Source organism: Mustela nigripes, chromosome 16 (assembly GCF_022355385.1).
Source record: "Mustela nigripes isolate SB6536 chromosome 16, MUSNIG.SB6536, whole genome shotgun sequence".
NCBI classification, from domain to species: Eukaryota; Metazoa; Chordata; class Mammalia; order Carnivora; family Mustelidae; genus Mustela; species Mustela nigripes.
In genome coordinates this window covers 10,814,540-10,835,794 of record NC_081572.1, presented here as the reverse complement: position 1 = coordinate 10,835,794, position 21,255 = coordinate 10,814,540, and the positions used below count along the sequence as shown (strand labels likewise).

The 21,255-nt window shown below is 37.0% G+C and overlaps 1 protein-coding gene across 1 annotated transcript in view; it reads right to left on the bottom strand.

The window, feature by feature from the left end:
• Nucleotides 1-20,704, bottom strand: part of ABCA9 (ATP binding cassette subfamily A member 9) — a 64,732-nt gene extending 44,028 nt beyond the window's left edge. Inside the window, exons 1-8 of the mRNA XM_059378412.1 lie at nucleotides 20,415-20,704; nucleotides 15,366-15,467; nucleotides 13,420-13,627; nucleotides 11,354-11,518; nucleotides 10,455-10,558; nucleotides 9,634-9,860; nucleotides 696-837; nucleotides 267-452 (exon numbers count right to left, since the gene is read on the bottom strand). Coding sequence (XP_059234395.1) covers nucleotides 267-452; nucleotides 696-837; nucleotides 9,634-9,860; nucleotides 10,455-10,558; nucleotides 11,354-11,518; nucleotides 13,420-13,627; nucleotides 15,366-15,461 — 1,128 coding nt within the window. The 5' untranslated portion in view covers nucleotides 15,462-15,467; nucleotides 20,415-20,704. The remainder of the gene's footprint in view (nucleotides 1-266; nucleotides 453-695; nucleotides 838-9,633; nucleotides 9,861-10,454; nucleotides 10,559-11,353; nucleotides 11,519-13,419; nucleotides 13,628-15,365; nucleotides 15,468-20,414) is intronic.
• Between the last annotated feature and the right edge of the window lie 551 nt (nucleotides 20,705-21,255).

Genomic DNA, 21,255 nt, shown 5'->3' with positions numbered 1-21,255 from the left:
ATAGAGAGGGCATGGATTGCATGGAGCACTGGGTGTGGTGCAAAAATAATGAATACTGTTATGCTGAAAATAAATTTTTAAAAATCTCTCCCCAAAAATAAAATAAAATACTGATACAAAAAAAATGAAGGGTATTTTTTAAATAAATAAAGCAATCATATGTAAAACAAAACAAAACAAAACAAAAAAAGAACATAGAGGATGAATTCCTCAGAGAGAACTTTTTAATGTTCTGTAAAACATGAAATAGTTATATTCACTCTTACCTGGGCCATTCCAGCAGTGAAAGCAAAAGGGCTAAGAAGACATAAGATCCATTCCAAAAATGCAGGAAGATGTCTGTACAATGCAGTGAATCCCAGACTCCCCCAAAAGACAGTAAGGAGAAAGACAACCAACCCAGTAAGGAAAGGTTTCTTTATCAACACGCTCATCAGGAAAGCTAAAGTTATCTGAGAGGAGAGAAAAACTTCAGGTAGTATATAAATCTCTGAGAATCATCAGTAGCATAATAAAAAAATTTCATAATACAAAAATATATAACATCCATTCCTCTCCCCCCGCCCCAGATACTGTCTCATACAAATACTCTCATACAGCAAACAGAAACAGAAGAGGTGTGACTAGAATCAGTGAGAAATGACTGGCAGGCTTTCTCTGAGAGAGAGAGAAAGATATTAAATTCACCAACTCACCAAAGACAGGCCATAGAGGAGAAAGAGGGTGAAGACCGCCATGAAGCCAGTTAGGACCACAACTTGGGCAGATTTTGTAATAAGAGCCATCAAAGTAGCCACAATAAAGATGAAGCCAGCATACATCAAACCCCAGGAGAGCCTAGCACAGAAACTAAGCATCAGTTCAGAGAGCTGGCACTTTAATCATTTTATTTATGCATTTACTCTGCAAATGACTTGGGAAGCTTACCCTCTATTAAAAAAAAAAAAAGGGAATATAATATCTAAGAGATTAGAAAACTTCTCTGTCCCCAAAGTTCATATGCTACTGGGGGAGGTAGACAATAAACAAGTAAACAGGTAAAATAGGTAACTAATTGCAAAATAAGAAAGAAATAGGCAGAGTCATGTAATGAGGATAATTGGGAATGGTTTTCTGGGAAGACATCTACAACCTATATATCCATTCTGGACTACGTCTTTCCAGCGTATAAATACTATGGAGGAAAAACATGATGAAGCAGGGATCAGCAAAAATTTTCTCTGCTGAGCCAGACAGTAAATCTTTTAGGCTCTTTGGACCATATGGTCTCTTGCAACTACTGAAGTCTGCCTTTGCAGTCACAGGAAACATGTAAATGACTGGACTCCGTTCCAATAAAACATTTATTTATAGACACTGACATTTGAATTTCATATAAATTTTTGTGTGCCATAAAATATTATTGTTCTTTTGATTTTTTAGGCATTTTCATAAAAGCCATTCCTAGCTTGCCGATTGTCCAAATAGCTTGCCAACCCCTTATAGAGATGATTAGATACAGATTAGGTATAGATCAGATACACAGGTAGGCATTGCAACACAGAGATACAGAAAGATAGATGGATACAAAGATATGTTTTTCTTGCTATCATTGCCACAAAAAACAGGAATAAAATTTTTTATAGGGGAAAGATAACAAGCTTTCTAATCATACAGATGTAGGTTCAGGCTTTCTGTGCTACATTGTAATGGTGTGATTACATTGTAATCATGGTATGATTTGAGAGGTAGCTACAGGATCTCTCTAAATTTCCTTAATGTCTACTGAAAAATAAGATAATTAAATGAAATGTTGTACGTTATGTGTTTAATGTGGTAACTGGTTTATAATGAGACCATGATGAACACTTAGCTTTCTTTTCTCCAAAGTATAAAATGCTATCACGTTTTAGGAAATCTTGCCTAATTGTAATGATACCCTTTGCTCAATCACATCTGTTCATCTGAAGTTGTTCATCTCTCTGAGTCCTATAAATTCCTTAATTTCACTCATATGTAGTATCAGTAGAATGTCACAGCCTTTTCTTATGGGGGAAAAGTCCTGATTTTTTTTTTTTTACCTTCCTTCATTGGATTTATTTGGTTTCTCTCTTCTTTTTATCATATTGTTTACTTTTCTCTGACTCTCTGTAATTTTTTCATTTTATTTATTTTTTTCTTTTTTAAAAGATTTTATTTATTTATTTGACAGATCACAAGTAGGCAGAGAGGCAGGCAGAGAGAGAGGAGGAGAAGCAGGCTCCCTGCCAAGCAGAGAGCCCGATGCGGGGCTCGATCCCAGGACCTTGTGATCATGACCTGAACTGAAGGCAGAGGCTCAACCCCCTGAGCCACCCAGGCACCCCTAGATTTCTTTTTAAAAAATGTATAGTGAGCAAATTTTTCTTCAGTATTGAATTCCAGAATTTTAATACAAAAGAAAAAACTCCCGTTCTAGACCAAACCAGCAATCCATTTTCTTCACTTTTGCACTGAGTTAATTGAACATTTCTGAAGGAAAAAAAAAAATTGGTTTAAAATGGCAGTATTAAATATGTGGGGTCTTCCTACTCAACTGAACAGTACCTAATATTCTTTTTTTTAATTAAAAAATTTTAAATTTAAATTCAACTAAGATATAATGTGTTATTTGAGAGACAGAGGTCAGTTATTCATCAGTCTTATATAACACCCGCTGCTCATTATATCATGTGCCTTCCTTAATGCCCATCCCCCAGTGACCCCATCCCTCCATCTCTTCCTCTCCAGCAACCCTGTTTGTTTCCTATGACCAAGAGTCTTTTATGATTTGTTGCCTTCTCTGATTTCATCTTATTTTACTTTTCCCCCTCTTCTCTTTTGATCCTGTTTTGTTTCTTAAATTCCACATCTGAGTAAGAATGTATGATAATTGTCTTTCTCTGTTTGACTAATTTCACTTAGCAAAATACTCTCTAGTTCCATCCACATCATTGCAAGTGGCAAGATTTCAAATTTTTGATGGCTGAGTAGTATTCCATTATATATATACCACATATTCCTTAGCCATTCATCTGTCGATAGACATCTGGGCTCTTTCTATAGTTTGGGTTCTATGGACATTGTTGCTATAAACATTAGAGTGCAGGTGTCCCTTTGGATCACTACGTTTGTACCTTTGGGATAAATACTCAATAGTGCCATTGGTGGGTCATAGGGTAGCTCTAGTTTCAACTTTTTGAGGAACCTCCATACTGTTTTCCAGAGTGGCTGCACAAGCTTGCATTCCCACCAACAGTGCAGAAGGGTTCCCCTTTCTCCACATCCTCACCAGCATCTGTTATTTCCTGACTTGTTAATATTAGCCATTCTGACTGGTGTAAGGTGGTATCTCATTGTGGTTTTGATTTATATTTCCCTGATGCTGAGTGATATTGAGCATTTATTCATGTGTCTATTGGCCATTTGTATGTCCTCCTGGGAGAAACATCTCCTCATGTCTTATGCCCATTTCTTGATTGGATTATCTGTTCTTTGGGTGTTGAGTTTGATAAGTTCTTCATAGATTTTGGATATTAACCTTTTATCTTTTTTTAAAATATTTTTTAATTTTATTTGACAGAGATCACAGGCAGAGAGGCAGGCAGAGAGAGAGGAAGAAGCAGGCTCCCTGCTGAGCAGAGAGCCTGATGCCAGACTCGATCCCAGGACCCTGACATCATGACCTGAGCTGAAGGCAGAGGCTTTAACCCACTGAGCCACCCAGGCACCCTAGCCCTTTATCTAATAAGACATTGCAAATATCTTCTCCCATTCTGTTGTTGACTACTTCCTTTGCTGTGCAAAAGCTTTTTATCTTGATAAAGTCCCAATAGTTCATTTTTGCCTTTGTTTCCTTTGCCTTCAGAGACGTGTCCAGCAAGAAGTTGCTGCAGCTGAGGTCACAGAGGTTGCTGCCTGTGTTCTTCTCTATGATTTTGATGGATTCCTTTCTCACATTTAGGTCTTTCACCCACTTTGAGTCTATTTTTGTGAATGATGTAAGAAAATGATCCACTTTCATTCTTCTGCATGTGGCCGTCTAATTTTCCCAACACCATTTGTTGAAGAGATTGTCATTTTTCCATTAGGTATCCTTTACTGTTTTGTTGAAGATCAGTTGACCATAGAGTTGAGGATCCATTTCTGGGTTCTCTGTTCTGTTCCATTGATCTATGTGTCCATTTTTATGCCAGTACCATACTGTCTTAATGATTACAGCTTCGTCATAGAGCTTGAAGTCTGGGGTTGTGATGCTACCAGCCTTGATTTTCCTTTTCAACATTCCTTGGGCTATTTCGAGTCTTTTCTGATTCTATACAAATTTTAAGATTATTTATTCAAGCTCTGTCAAAAAGTTGATGGTGTTTTGATTGCATTGAATGTATAGATGCTCTAGGTAGCATAGGCATTTTAACAATATTTGTTCTTCCAATTCATGAGCATGGAACATTTTTCCATTTCTTTGTGTCTTCTTCAGTTTCTTTTCTGAATGTTCTATAGGTTTCTGAGTACAGATCCTTTGCCTCTTTGGTTAGGTTTATTCCCAGTTATCTTATGGTTTTGGGTGTGATTGTGAATTGGATTGACTACTTAATTTCTCTTTCTTCTGTATTGTGGTTGGTGTGAAGAAATGCAACTGATTTCTGTGCATTGATTTTATATCCTGCCACTTTGCTGAATTCCTGTGTGAGTTCTAGCAATTTTGGGGTGGAGTCTTTTGGGTTTTCCACTTTCATCTGTGAAGAGTGAAAGTCTGACTTGTTTGCCATTTTGGGTGCCTTTTATTTCCTTTTGTTGTCTGATTGCTGAGGCTAGCACTTATAGTACTATGTTGAAAACAGTGGTGATAGTGGACATCCCTGCTATGTTCCTGACCTTGGAGAAAAGCTCTCAGTTTTTCCTCATTAAAAGTAATATTTGCTGTGGGTGTTTCATATATGGCTTTTATGATATGTTCCCTTTATGCCTATACTATGAAGGTTTTAAACAAGAAATGATGCTGAATTTCATCAAATGCTTTTTCTGCACCTATAGAGAAGGTCATATGGTTCTTGTCCTCTCTTTTATTAATATAGTGTATCACATTGATTTGTTTGTGGACATTGAACCACCCTTGCAACCCAGGAATAAATCCCATTTGGTTGTGGTGAATAATCCTTTTAATATATTGTTGGATCCTATTGGCTAATATTTGGTGAGAATTTTTGAATCCATGTTCATCAGAGATATTGGTCTGTAATTCTCCTTTTTGGTTGGGTCTTTGTCAGGTTTTGGGATCAATATAATGCTGGCTTTCGTAGTAAGAGTTTGGAAGTTTTCCTTCCATTTCTATTTCTTAAAACAGCTTCAGAAGAATAAGTATTAATTTTTCTGTAAAAGTCTAGTAGAATTCTGCTGGGAAGCCACCTGGCCTGGACTCTTTTGTTGGGAGATTTTTGATTACTGCTTCAATTTCCTTGCCAGTTATGGATCTGTTCAGGTTTTCTATTTCTTCCTGTTTCAGTTTTGGTAGTTTGTATGTTTCTAAGAATGCACCCATTTCTTCCAGATTGCATAATTTGTTGGCATATACTTGCTTGTGATATGTTCTTATAATTGTTTGTATTTCTTTGATATTGGTTTTTATCTTTCTTCTTTCATTCATTATTTTATTTGAATCTTTTTTCTTTTTGGTAAGTCTGGCCATGGGCTTATCAGTGTTATTAAAGTCTTATTAATTCTTTCAAAGAATCAGCTCCTAGATTTGTTGATTCGTTCTACTGTTCTTTTGATTTATATTTCATTGATTTCTGCTCTAATCCTTTTTTTCCCCCCCTTTTTTTGAGAGAGCGAGAGAGAGCATGAGCAGCAGAGATGTAGAGGGAGAGAAAAAGGGAGAAACAGACTCTACTGAGCAGGGAGCCTGATATGGAGTTAGATCCCAGGACCCTGAATCATGACCTGAGGCAAAGGCAGATGCTTAATTGATAGAGCCACTCAGGTGTCCCAATTCTGCCCTAATCTTTATTAATTATCTTCTGCTAGTTTTAGGGTTTATTTGCTGTTCTTTCTTACTCTTTTAGATGTAAGGTTAGGTTGTGTATTTGAGACCTTTCTTGTTTTTTGAGAAAGCCTTGTATTGCTACACACTTTCCTCTTATGACTGACTTTGCTACATCCCAAAGATTTTGAACTGTTGTGTTTTCATTTTCATTTGTTTCCATGATTTTTTAAAATTCTTCTTTAATTTCCTGGTTGACCTATTCATTCTTTAGAAGGATGCTCTTCAGCTTCCATGAATTTGAGTTCTTTCGAAATTTCCTCTTGTGATTGAGTTCCAGTTTCAAAGCATTGTGGTCCAAAAGCAAGCAGGGAATGATCCTAATCTTTTGGTACTAATTGAGAGCTGATTTGTACACCCAGTATGTGATCATTCTGGAGGATGGTCCATGTGCACTTGAGAAGAATGTGAATTCTGTAGCTTTAGAATGGAATGCTCCTAATATATCTATGAAGTCCATCTGGTCCAGTGTGTTATTCAAAGCTCTTGTTTCCTTATTGATCTTCTGCTTAGATGATCTGTCCATTGCAGTGAGGGAAATGTTAAAGTCCCCTATTACTTTTGTATTATTATTGATGTGTTTCTTTAATTTTGTTATTAACTGCTTTATATAATTGGCTGTTCCCATGTTAGGGACATAAATATTTATAATTTGTTAGAACTTCTTGTTGGATAGAACCTTCAATTTTGATATAGTATCCTTCCTTATCTCTTATTACAGTCTTTGGTTTAAAATCTAATTTGTCTGATATAAGGTTTGCCACCCCAGCTTTCTTTTGGTGTCCATTAGCATGATAAATGGTTTTCCATCCCCTTACTCTCAATCTGGAGGTATCTTCAGGTCTGAAATAAATCTCTTGCAGACAGCATATCGTTGGGTTTTGCTTTTTTATCTAATCTGATACCTGTGTCTTTTGGTTGGGATGTTTAGCTCATTTACATTTAGAGCAATTAATGAAAGATATAAATTTAATGTCATTATATTACCTGTAAAGTCACAATTTCTATATACTTTCTCTGTTCCTTTCTGGTCTATGTTACTTTTGGCCCCTCTCTTCTCCTAAAGGATCCCTTTTAATATTTCTTACAGGACTGATTTAGTGTTCAAAATTCTTTTAGGTTGTCTCTTCTATTTTGAATGATATTCTAACTTGATAAACTACTCTTGGCTGCATATTTCTCCCATTTAGCACTCTGATTATATGATGTCATTCCTTTCTGGCTTGCCAGGTCTCTGTGGATAACTCCGCACACATTGGTTAATATTTCTACCTTTGTAGGTTAAGGACCTCTTTTCCTGAGCTGCTTTCAGGATTTTCTCTCTGTCTCTGCGATTTGCAAGTTTCGCTATTATATATTAAGGTGTTGACCTATTTTAACTGATTGTTGAGTGGGTTTTTCTGTGCCTCCTGGACTTGAATGTCTGATTCCTTCCCAGGATTAAGGAAACTCTCTTCTTTAATTTGCTCCAATATGCCTCCTGTCCCCCTTTTCTGGGATCCCAATTATTCTAATATTATTTTGCTTTATGGTATCACTTATCTCTCAAATTCTCCCCTTGTGATCTAGTAGTAGTTGATCTCTCTTTTTCCTCAGTTTCTTTTTTCTCCATCATATTGTCTTTTATATCACTAATTCTCTCTTCTGCCTCATTTATCCTAGCAGTTAGAGCTTCCATTTTTTTTTAAAAGATTTTATTTATTTATTTGTCAGAGAGAGAGAGAGCACAGGCAGACAGAGTGGCAGGCAGAGGCAAAAGGAGAAGCAGGCTCACTGCTGAGAAAGAGCCTGATGTGGGACTCGATCCCAGGATGCTGGGATCATGACCTGAGCCAAAGGCAGCCACTTAACCAACTGAGCCACCCAGGCATCCCAGAGCTTCCATTTTTTATTGCATCTCATTAATAGCCTTTTTTATTTTGGTTTGATTAGAATTTTAGTTCTTTTATTTCTTCAGACAGGGATTTTCTAGTGCCTTCTGTGCTTTTTTTTTTTTTTTTAAGCCCAGCTAGTATCTTTATAATTATTATTCTGAACTCTATTTCTGACATCTTACTTATGTCCATACTGATTAGGTCTCTGGCAGTCAGTACTGCCTCTTGTTTTTTTGTTTGTTTGTTCATTTGTTTGTTTTTTTGGTTTTTGGGTTTTTTTGAAGTGAGTTTTTCCATCTTGTCATTCTGTCTTGCAGAAAGTGGTCACTTTTCTATTTGTAGTTTTGCAACAATTCTTTCCTTAGATCTCCAGCTGAGTTTGCAAGTGTTCAGAATGGTTTGAAAGCTATTCTAGCTGAATTCCTGATACCACATGAAATTAAGATCTCCTACTCTTCTGCCATCCTGGACCCCCCCTAACATCCTTTTAAAAACTACATTTCATATGTCCAGAACTATTCTGTAGATTCTACAAATCTTGTTTATCAGTGAGAATAACATCAGTGTGTAAAGAAACCGAATTCAAATTATGACTTTTTCAGTCCAGAACTCATACTTTTACTATTCTATATCTCAAATACAGCCCTTCACTAAATTCATTAAGTTTTTCTTGTTGCTAGTTAAAGATTCACTCCTTGGTTTCTTTTTGTTGTTGTTCATTCATTTGTTCTTTCTTTCTAGATTTTATTTATTTATTTATTTGTTTATTTGACACACACAGAGAGAGAGAGAGAGAGAGAGAGAGAGAGCACAAGCAGGGGGAGCAGGAGAGAGAGAAGTAGGTTCCTAGCTGAGTAGAGAGACTGATGTGGGGCTCAATCCCAGGACCTTGGGATCATGTCCTGAGCCGAAGGCAGACATTTAACCGACTGAGCCACCCAGGCATTCATCACTCCTTGGTTTCTTAACTTACATCTACTGTCTTCTCAGACTATGACCATTCCCAAATTTCTATCAACTGTCATCTAATATTGAATGCTTAATTTTTTGCTGAGCTCAATGCTAAGCACTTTAAATACATTCCCTTCTTTAATACTCATAGTCAGTAGGAGATAGTTGTCATTACAATGTTTTACAGAAAAGAAAACAGAGTTTTAAGAAATTAAGTAGGTTGTTTGGGGTGGTAATGCTCAGATGGAGAAGACCCATGGCTTCCTATCTCCCAAGCTTGTGTTCTAATCACACTGTTAGTCCTCCACTAAGGAAGTTCTGTGTTGAAAGAGCATAACAGGCTTTTTTTTTTTTTTTTTTTTTTTTTACTTTCACCATCAGTGATAATTCCCTCAATTCGAGGGCAGTATTAACCACCTGACCTCATGAAATATCTGAAATGTATACTTCATTGAGCAATAGAAACCTCTTGTTCTTAACATATTTGGGTGTACTCATGTCTAGCAATTAGTGACTGAGAGTCATCATTTTTATTTCTTAATGACTTGGGTATCAGTAGACACCTCTGGGATCAGGCTTCCTTTAATTTAAAGAGGTTTGAAAAGCTTTATTTACCATGCTTAATTGAATCTATTCCATTCATTTACAATGTACTTCTTTAGGAAAGAATCAAGTTTAAGTATCATACTTCATAGGCTTAGGGAGTCCAACCAGCTAGCTTGTTGTGTTTATCCATGTTGCATCATAGATTGTGGCCATGTAACTTACCAGAAGGATGACTCTCGAAGGCCCATCATCATCATCAATGACTTCATGTATTGTCTTTCTTGTGTAACATTGACTGATACATAGTAAATGAATGTGGAAAAAGAAATAATGCAGAAGAATATGAAAAAATCAGTTGCAACTCCTGCTTGGGCAACAAAAGGTAATATCTTCATGTTTATACCAGTGATTGACATCAGCTCTTCCATCACTGAATGATTTGTTGTGATCTAAGGGAAGGTATCAAGGAACACATTGTTATTCCACCATGTATTATCCCTCATGTATTTTCTCTCAGTTATAACAAATTATGGGCATTCCAGACTTAAATATATATGTTCATATAAATCTATATGACCCCTTGTAGCTCCTGAAACACTTCAAGTTCTGGCTGACTCCTTAGACCTTTCTTATTTACCATCTTCCCTGCACAAAATTTTACTTGTGCTTGAAGGTGCAACTGAAATGTCACTTCCGTTAGTCATCTTCCCCGATATTTCTCATTAGAGTATGTTCTGCTTCATTGTTTGCCTTGCACAGCATGTGTGATTCCATGATAGACCCTAAACTTTTAATGTAACTTCATGTCCATATATTTGTCCCCTCAATATCCAGGATCCCTGGAGAAAAGTACCTGTGTTCTACTGATTTCTTGATCCTCAGTGCTTAGCATAATGGCTTACCTATAGCAGTTGTTCTCTGTATTGTGCCAAATAAATTCAGTGACTCAATTAAGTAAATGCTAAGGTAGGGCAATCCATTATAGCATCGTGCATCAAAATGCAATATACAATGCAGTTACTTTTCTTTAACTCAATACTCACTTCTATAATAGCAGCATTAATGGCAGCTTGAAAAGCTATAAAACCTTTCTTCCAGAACATGGAACCTTCACATGTGATTTTTTCATCCATTACTTGACAATGAGCTACAGTAAAAGAAGAACACAACCATTTATGATGGGATGGGATGATCTTGGTTATAGGAAAAATCAAAACTTCAAATGTTCCAAAAGACACTACAAACCCACAATAATACAGTGTATGGTAGGACTTCTCCAGTGAGTTTGGAAGAACATACCCAAGAAGAATATACCAGAATTGATTTATTAATGTTATCAATAATTTGCATTCAATCTTATCATTCTCTCAGTTAGCCAAGAATGCTTTTTTTTTTTGAGCTTTGCTCTTCTGTTCTTTTTGCCATGAAAGCACTACATTTTAAAATTTTTCATTTTTTAAAAAGATTTTATTTATTTATTTGATAGAGAGAGAGATCACAAGTAGGCAGGGAGGCAGGCAGAGAGAGATGGGGAAGCAGGCTCCTTGCTGAGCAGAGAGCCCGATGCGGGGCTTGATCCCAGGACCCTGAGATCATGACCTGAGCTGAAGGCAGAGGCTTTAACCACTGAGCCACCCAGGCATCCCAGCACTACATTTTTTTTAAATGTCTGAGAATCAATGAGCAAGAATCTTTCCTTCAGGTTATATTTAGTGGTAGCATAGGAATAAGAGCAAATATTATTTCTTAATAAAACAATATACTTAAGAACACCGGCTTTATTTAAGTAAGAATAAATCGCATTTATATTCAGAAATTAAGAGAACATCCAGCATATGGTTGTGTAGGCTTCAGAGATCGCATGTGTCTTCTAGCGGCTAATAACATAATAGCAAAAAAACCAAAAACCAAAAACCAAAAATCCTTCTAGTAGGAAAATTACCTGAATGGTCTCTGTGTTCCTTCATCTTGGGGATTCTCCCACTCCAGACAAACTTCAGATGATATGAGAATGTATTATTAAAGATGACTTTTACTGCATCTATAGAGTAGTTTAAATCCAAATCATCCATGCTTTTCTCATCTGGCCACCCCATGATCCTTCTTCCTGGAATGTGAAAGAAAGAAGTAGCTAATATGGAAGATTTTTACGTGGTCCAATGACAGCAGACCATATTCAATTATGTTACAGTTATTTAATGTTAAACCTCTTTATTCACTAAAGGCAGGTCTGATCCTAAATAAGAGACCCATACTGTGGCAGAGTGTCTAAAATTCTGGATAAAATAAGAGATATGGGGCAATCACTTTTATCACAAATATAACATGTCTTTCTAAATAAACTTTAAACCAATGATTTAAAGCATTGAATTTGGGATAATATCAATACCACTATTACACCAGGAATGCCCCTAGCAATACACAGCAATACACAGACCTATTCAAAGTTGAAATATATCATATAATTATAAGATGTATTTTCACGTGACCATGGTGTCAATGTGGCCAAACCTCTGAAGACAATATAAAATCATTAAGTTTAGAGAATGCTTTCTCAAGATAGCATCTCAAGATACCTAAAAGATACAACAGAATTAATAACTGTTACTGACCAAACCCAGGCTACTTAGCCCATGTAATTCCCTGCAGCCCGGATTCTGATGGATGCGTACTTCCAGTGCAATATGATATGCTTCTAATTCTCTGCATATCCTGCAATCTGGCAGCTGCATCCAGAGGCTTAATCAGACTCTGGTCAAATCCCTTTGGTGATTAGAGGTGGTGGTATGTTCTTTCATCAGAGTGTCAGGATTTCTGATAATCTGGTATTTAGAGATATTATTAGCATCCATGGATACTCAGTGCCTAGATCCATTAATTCAATGGGAGTTTTAAAATGGTGATATTATATTGCCATCATTTGTTTTTTATGTTTTAGTGGAAACATTTATAAAATAGTACTTTCCAGCATCTGTTTGATTATCCATCCACTAATATAGTTTATATAGGATAAATAATGGGTATCTTCTCTTCATATACAAATTTTCATAAGAAGAACTGATTCTGTACCATATTCTAAAAGCATTTTTTTTTTAATACGTTGTGGAAGCCTGGATTTTATGTATACCTTGGATGAGTTTCATATCATCACACCTACTATTCTTCTTGAAGCTCAAAGTATGCCAACTAGACCAGTGGGAGTCTCCTCAAATTGAGACCCTTTAACAGAACCTATTCATTATCACTGGCTTCCTAGCAATCTGGAATGACAATATTTGAGAGAGGGGGTGCATGTGCTCGATTGTGGGGGGAGGGGCAGAGGGAACAAAAGTCTCAAGCAGACTCTGTGGTGAGCATAGAGCCTGATGTGGGCTCAATCTCGTGATTTAGATCCTGAGATCATGATCTGAACCCAAACCAAGAGTCTGACACTCAACCCACTGCACCACCCTGGGGCCCTGACAATATTCTTTACCCTGTAAAATTTCCTGTCCCAGACCTCTGCATCTCCTTTCCTCCAGGACTGAGATTCCTGGGTTTGCAAGACAGAGGGGTGGGAGAAAGATTGGCCTACTCTGCTTTGCAAGGGGTACTGGTTTCCTCTCAGGGGGCTCTTTCCAGCTCCATCAGATACCCCACTGCTCCCCTTTGTTCTCCCAATACCCCAGAGAGATGTCATACAGGCTTAGTGGCTGTTGGTGATTCCTACCCCCCGCTTATATTGTGGGGTTTGGAGAAACACCCTACTATCTAGTTTTGTTGGTAGCTACTGCTGACTTCTTGGTTTTACTGTCTAATTTCCCTCTCAGTTTTTTATGTATTTGAAGAGAATTAAAAATTATGCTCTAGTGCTGTCCAATATTTCCAAATCTTCTCAATAACATACATTTGAATAATACCAGACTGTCTCATTTTGATACGGATGATAATGAGGATAATACAAAATCCCAAAACAAATGTGTATGTTTTGCAAATCAGGAAAACGTCAAGAACTGCTAGAGAACATACCTTTCATGAATGGGGCTGAAGCCACTTTTTCCATGATCTCCTGGGTTGTTTTGGATTCAGGGGCAAATGCAATCACATAATTAGAGTCATTAAAGTTATCTACACGTCCCAGATTCATTGCAGGCAATTGAGGAAAGTCATTAACTTGATGTAAATTGGAGGAAAGTCGGTATGCAAACAATACTAGAAGAAATGAGAAAAACCATTCCTACACAGCAATGAGAGAAAAATGAAACCAATCAAGAGCTGCTCATCCACAGAGAAATCATCCATAAGAACTTCAAACCTGTAGTTTTGTTATGTCGCATTGACCATTTTTTCCTCTCTCCCAGTTTCCAAGTGTTTCTGTTTTCTTTTGACCTTTGATTAGCATATTTTGAAATACACGCATTGTCCTTCAAAAGAGAGCTGTGGCACTGATTCCAATTATAATTGAGAGTCTAAGTTTATCATCCTTTAATGTGAGCGTTAGAGGCTAGATTGCTTCAGGAATTACTCAGTAGTTTACAGTCCTGCTGACACCTGTGTGTCGATGGATTGAGAAGTGTTAGATGTCATGAAATTGGTTTCCAGCTCTCAAAAACAGAAGTGAGGTCCTATTTTTATCGGCTGATGCTGTACATGTGAAAGAAGACTGTCCCAAAACACTGCTCATAAAAAGAATTTTTAAAAAGTCTTTGTCAGGGGCGCCTGGGCAGCTCAGTGGGTTAAAGCCGCTGCCTTTGGCTCAGGTCATGATCTCAGGGTCCTGGGATGGAGCCCCGCATCGGGCTCTCTGCTCAGCAGGGAGCCTGCTTCCTCCTCTCCTCTGCCTGCCTCTCTGCCTACTTGTGATCTCTCTGTCAAATAAATAAATAAAATCTTTAAAAAAAAAAAAAAGTCTTTGTTGTGACAACATTCTGAAATTGGAAATGCAACAGAATGCATTTAAATTCTGGTGTTAAGAAAAGACCTTATTACATACTTTTGATTTTAAACACAGGGACTTTAAAATATCTTGTTTACCATCTGATCTTATGATGTGTGTTGTTCTCTATCTAGATAGATCAATTGACAGTTGTGATACTTATATTAAAAACAGTTAAAAAGTTGGAAGTAACACATCTATATAACATAGAATTCAACTTTTATATTTATATTTTATAATCTTTACTCCATGCTTGATTTTTGTATGCTTTATTTATTGTTAATCCAAGCATTCAAAATATATTTGTTGAAAGAAAACACACACACACACACACTGTTCATAAGATCCAATGTTAATACCTAACTCTTTGAACTATGGGCATTTTATAAGTGATTTTAACTTTTTAAATGTATTTTTCTCAATTTACTTACTTTTCTACACAAAGTACATCTGATCATTCTTATCAGAAGAAAATAGTACTGTCTTAATAGAAGCAAAAGTTCAAAATGTCATTTTCTTCTTCTGTTTGTTTATATTTCCATTACTTCTTTCAAATTGATACAGTCTGTATCCTTAGCACAAATGTGTAGAAGGGCTACAATTTGTCTTTTGAATTTTTGTTTGTTTGTTTGTTTGTTTTAATTTTGGTTTATTTGCTGGATTAATTCTGGATTAAATTTGTGTCTTTCTTTGACTTTGACCCTGAACTTTTGTAACTATACTTTCGTGAATTTCAAAGGAGTTCATATGTTAAGAATTATTATTTCTGCAATACAAAGATATGGATTTATTTTTCAGGGGATTTCTGAATATTGATTATTTAAAGAATGTCTCTAGTCAGACAAATAATAATAATATACTTAAAGGACTCTCATTTGAAGTAATAGCAAAGTCCAGAATTTGAAAAAAATTTCCAGCCTGTTAGTTAACAATAGAATATATATGAAACATTAAATAATGAAGATAAACTATTTGCAGTGCCCCCTCCAAAAACATTTTTCTTTCCTAAATATGAGACGATGTAGACTCTGAACCATACCAACAAGGTCTCTCTCTTCCTCCTCCATTTCTTCAGAAAATTCTTGCAGAGGAGAGCCCATGTTTGCTGACCCACACTTAAGTGCCTCTTGATCATTCTGACCTGTTTATTTTAAAATAAAAAAGTAAAGGAAGTAAATGTGATGGTCTGAAATAGGAAGCATTGTGCAATCAAACCAAAAAGAAACATCGTAACAGCTGTTTCCAATTCCATGTGTAGGAAAGGGAGCCAGAAGGCTAAAAACATACAAAAGAAAGCACAAGTTAACTAACAAATCAATTAGTTGAATCCTCATAATAAATCTTTGGGATAGATCCTACTATTCTCCCCATTTAAAAGATGAGGGATATGAGGCACACAGAGGCTAAGAGACTCGCCAAACAGCTAATGGTGGCAGAATCAGAGATTTAACTTAGATGACCAAGTTCTAGAGACCTCACTCTTAACCACTGTGCCAATGTTGTTGTTGAAATTTGTCTAAGGATTGTGTGGATCAATCCACCATTTAGGGCAAGATCAGAGACTCTACCAGCATCCAAAGAAGCTCAAGGAGGGATCCACTCAGACTACTTGGTCCATCCAATCATTACCAGGAGCCCCCAAATGCTAGAACATAAGGAAAGATTGATTACTCTCAAGAGGCAGAGAAAAGATATGATCTTTCCAAAGAAAACTTTATTACAATAAACAGAAGAAAAGTTTTCAAATCTTCCATTTAATGACTAAAATTCAAGAAGAAAGAAAAAATGAAAAGCAAATTACATACTTAAAAATCCCACTGAAGTCAATAAAGAACATAAGATCTATGCTACAGAGAAAAATTTTGTAATCTTGCCAGATTTTCAATGAAAGTTGAAACTCATTTAAAAACATGATTAAAAATACATGAAGTAGAAAAAAAAGTAAGATCAAAAGTAAAGTATTTGGTAAAGAGATACCCCAAAAGAAGAAAAAAGCAGGAGAAAAATATATTGAAGAAAGTACCTTGTAAAAACCCAATGGAAATTAATTTTTCAAGTTAGTGGGAAGACGCATATTTCCTAAAAAGGCTTGCCAAGTACCAAATACAATGACAAAAAATGAATGGTATTTTTTAAATTAAAGGACAGAGGGAAAAGTTAGAATTAAGTTGCAAGGGTAGAGGTGGGGTTGCTCAGGAAGGAATGAGTAAACAGTTTATAATGGAACAAAAATCAGCCTGATATCTTCAAAGTGGAAGTGAAAAAGTGATTTGCCCAATTTCCTTTGAAAAATCTACCCAAAGGGACAAATACAAAGAATTGTCTGAGAAGGCATAAGAAGAAATATATATTTGCAATAAAACTAGAATATGATTTAAATCCAAACCACAGATACTCCCCCACAAGATATCAGCCAAATTATTAAATGTTGCCTCAAATTAAGAAATGTGCACAAAAAAGTTTTCCGACTCCCCTATCCAAAATAGGCATATTAATTGAAGATTGAGAAAATTAATTGAATCTAAAATTATGATGAAATCCCTTAAAACCACACAATAGTCTCTCACTTGAAATGACCTGTAGGGCTAAAGGCCATAGCAGAAGGATGGCATCTAGTTCCACCTTACGGAGTATCAAGGAGGTAATGAGAATCTGCTTGAATACAATATCGTTGTTCTGTTCAAGCCCACAGCTGAGATATAGAAGAATGTGCAACATCTTTACACCAATGGTAAGAAACAACAATAACCCAACAAAATTAAAACCACATTTCCCACGACACAAACAAAAAGCAATATATGCGAGGAGACACTGATGAACTGAATTCTCAAGAAAGACAAGTCCATGATGGGTGTAAAGAGAACCACCCTTGCAGCTTCCATACCTGGGCAAGCACCTCATCTAGGTGTGGGCAGAAAGACAAGGTGCATCCACTGGAAAGGGTATTTGCAAAGATGTGGAGGGAAAATATCAAACCTTAGGGGATGTGTGGGTAGGATGTAAGAAGTAGAATGGAAAAGAGTCTAATATGCCAAGAATAAAAAGAGCTTAACCAATTTTTTCTTCACCTTACAGCCATGTTGGATTTTCTCAAAAAAAAAAAAAAAAAAAAAGTGAAAGAGGTAAAATAGAAAGAACGTTTGAAGTTCTGTGCCTTCTCAAGCTGTCCAGATTCTGAGAACATGCCAGAGTTGGACCCAGTGGTGTGAAGGCGCTCTTCGTTGGAAAAATATGGGCAGAAAAATATAGTTATTGTGGTAAGTTCTGTTAGGTAAAGGGGTATGTGTGGTGTCATTACGGACAACTTTGATTCTTGCGAAGTAGCGGGCCCCATTTTATTGCCAGTAGAAAAGAGCACCTAAAATAATGTTCAGATTCATGATGTCTGTTACTCCTGTCTGTTTTTAAGGAAAGAGTGAGCAAACAATGAACACATGAATCAGATAAATTTGTATTTGGAGTTCCTTGAACAAAACCTCACTCTAATAGTATATCACTGGAGGCAATTGAGGACTGATGATTTGCAGACCCCCATGGTGTTCTGCTGTTGTCAGTGGAAGAGTCATCCATTGCCTCCTATTTATGAATTCAACCTTGGCCTTGGGGATAATCCATGTAAGGGCTTAAGCTCACAGGGAGAGAGTGCTACCCTTTAGGCTTACACACAAGTCTACCAATCAGCCAGACTGTCAGTTTCCAATAAGTAGGCCAAGTCATCAGCAGAAGACATTATGTATAGAGAACCTATATAACAACAACAGTTCAGGACATAGCTGTCTTCTATGTCTTATAGCCATTAAATGGTCTCTTTCAAACCTAGTGAAGGCAGCCGATTTCAGATATAACCCTCAGTCTGGGAGTGGTAGCATGATGTAATTGTTTATATGGTCATCTTAGTGCAGTCCAAGAATTACTAGTGTATCTTCCAGAATGAGCTCCATAATTGAATTGCAAGAAATCTATCTCAATATTTTCCCATCAGGAAGAATAATAAAACTACTCTGAGACTTATAAAACACAAATACCCATGAGTTATCCTAGTTGATAAAGAAAACAGAAGGTGTAACCTTAGTTAATAGAACCCAACCATGTAGGAGGGAAATTGATCCAGGAAGTGTTCCAAGCATAACGGCTTGAGCTTTAGTGCAAAGCTTGGAGCACAAGTCAATTGGTCAATAAGACTTGGGTTTTGGGGGTCATGGCGTCCTTCTTTGGTGCCATATTGAAGAGAGATGGAAACCATAGAACTGCTATTGTCTCTTCCATCCTATTACTAATAAGGTTGTTTCTGGCTACTACATTCATGGCCTAATGCTGAGCTTATCCATGGGGCCAGAGCAAAGCCATGAATATGCTGGTTCCTACTGGTATTCAGGAGGTGGCTCAAATGGGAAGGTCACCTAGTCAAGGCAGAGAATATTGTGCATCTGCCATTTCGATCTGAAAGGTAAGGAATAATTGAAGAGGAATAAGGCAGGCAGAAGAATGGTCCCGTTCTAATCCTGGAACTTGTGACTGTATCACATTAGATGATGTATTAAGAATTAAGGAAGCAAATAGGAGTAAGGTTGCTCATCAACTAAGTCAGGGAGGTTGTCCTGGGCTATCTAGGGGGACCCAATGTAATCACAAGGGTCCTGAAAAGTGGAAAAGAGAGGTAAAAAAGATAGTTAGTGCAGATGTTGTTAAAAGGACTCAAGCCATTGCTGGCTTTGAAGATGGAGGAAGGTGGATAGGAGCTGAGGAACGCCAGCGGCCTCTGCAAACCGTAGAAGACAAGAAAACAGAATTCTCCCTCACATCCTCCAGAAACCAATGCAGCCCTGCCAGCACGTTGGTTTTCATCCAGTGAGACCCACATCACACTTCTCGCGTCCCCAACAGTAAGACGATAAATCTGCTTTGTTTTCAGCCATAAAGTTCAAGGTCCTCTGTTGCAGCCGCAACAGAAAATTAACACAAGGAGCACAAAAGAAAGTGTGAAGACAGACAAGAAGACAAGGACGAGGGCTTTAGGGCGTAGAGTTGCCTTTACAAGGTGCCCCCTTGTAGAACAAAAATTGTCCAGAAATGAACAAAGGTTCATTGCTGAGTTCCTGATGATGGTGTTAACAGAGCAGACGGTGATGGCCTGGAGACCCCAACTCAAACAAAACTGCACCATTACCAATTAAGAAATCAGTGCCCTAGTAAACCATGGTATCTGAGGGGGTTAAATATGTTGCTCTCCTTTCTTCCTGTGGAGAAATGCATGTGCCAGAAAGAATTACTAATGACAACAGAATTAACATGATCAGTCACAATTATGGTTATTTACTTCTGTTTGTTAGGACTGATTTTTTTTTTTCCCACTACACATCCTGATGTAAATACGGGGTGGGGGGTGGGCAGGAATTACTATTCACCAGAGGAGCACAAAACATCTAACTATCTTAAATTCCTCTGAATAGTAAGTCGTGTGATCTAGAAATAATAATGTGGCTATAAAAAGCCAGTCACGCCCCGCCTGATAGATTTCCTCATATTCAGAGAATAAACACATTGCACAACAAGTTAGATCAAAGACGTAGTATGATGAACAAGGTCAATAAAAATATTGTCCTACATTTTCTTGATGAAAATATTCTCAAGCCAATTAAAACAGTTTAAAACTCAGAAAATCATGTGGCCCCCCCCTACCCTCCTGCTCCCTACCCCCAGTGCTTACAAATCCTCTGGCAGTAAAAGTAAAAACAAACAAAAAAGAATATGTAATTCTAACCACTTGGGAAACAGCCTATCATCATAACTTGCAAAGAGGCAACATAAAGTTATATTCCTTTCAATTCGCCCAATACCCTTTTAGATAATATATACTATGCTTTAGTCATGGGGTGAAAATGGAAAAAAAAAAACACAACACTTAGTTCAACTAAGGTTTTTTGTTTTTAGCTATACAATATAAAATACTTGGATGATTTGGAAAATCAAAACAACTAATAATTTACTGCATTTACTAGTCCCCATCCAAATGTTTGGCATTCCTTATCTGAAGTCATAAGTTATGGTTTTATATGCAAAACAACCACAATTTTAGAGATTAACTTACTCTCAGGAAAGCTGGAGCAAGAATCTAGAAATAGTTCGTCCACAGGTCTCTGCATGTCCTGGAGAAGAATTCACATTCCTTTTGGATCACTACTACATCATGCTTTTAATTTCATGTTTATTGCGAATAGTTCCGTTTTAGAATTATTTCCGAAAAGGATTATGGTCCTCATTCAGCCAGGCTGCCAGAAAACTCCGGGCTCACATCACAGGGTGGTTTCTTCGCTGTTTTTCCTTTCTTTGTATCTCGGCCAGCAACTCAGCAGGGAGTTTGTAGCTGCAGATGGCTGGCTGGACTTACCAAAACATTAGGAGCTATCAAACCAAAGAGAATCTAGTCTTTCTCAATTAGCTTTTGCATACACGGTCCTAATGGGAGAGTTGGCCCCGGGACAGTCTTTTTAAAACAACATAAGTAAAGAGACAGTTCAGAGAAAAGCAGGGCAGAGAGAGGTTTAAAAAAAAAAAGAAAAGAAAAGAAAAGAAAAGATTTTTTTTCAAAAAATGATAGTATAAATACAAAACCAGTTCAGAAAATTACTCAAAACCCTCCCCTTGAGTTCTTAAAACCTAGGTATAGAAATATGGCAATGAAGCCATGTAATTTTTTTCAGGGTAAAACCATGAACTCTGTCTGCGTTTATCTGCATTTCAGTTACATCCCATCCAAGCTAACTGTGCATCACTCTTGGAGTGCAAAGCAGGAGTATCTTTTGAGCAACATTGTGTAGAGTCACCAAGATCTACGGGCTTGTTCTTTCTGTAACAAATCCCAGCAAACAAACCACTTTCTCTATAAGCAACTGCTGGCTTTGGGTATGTCCAGTTTTCCATATTTTTCA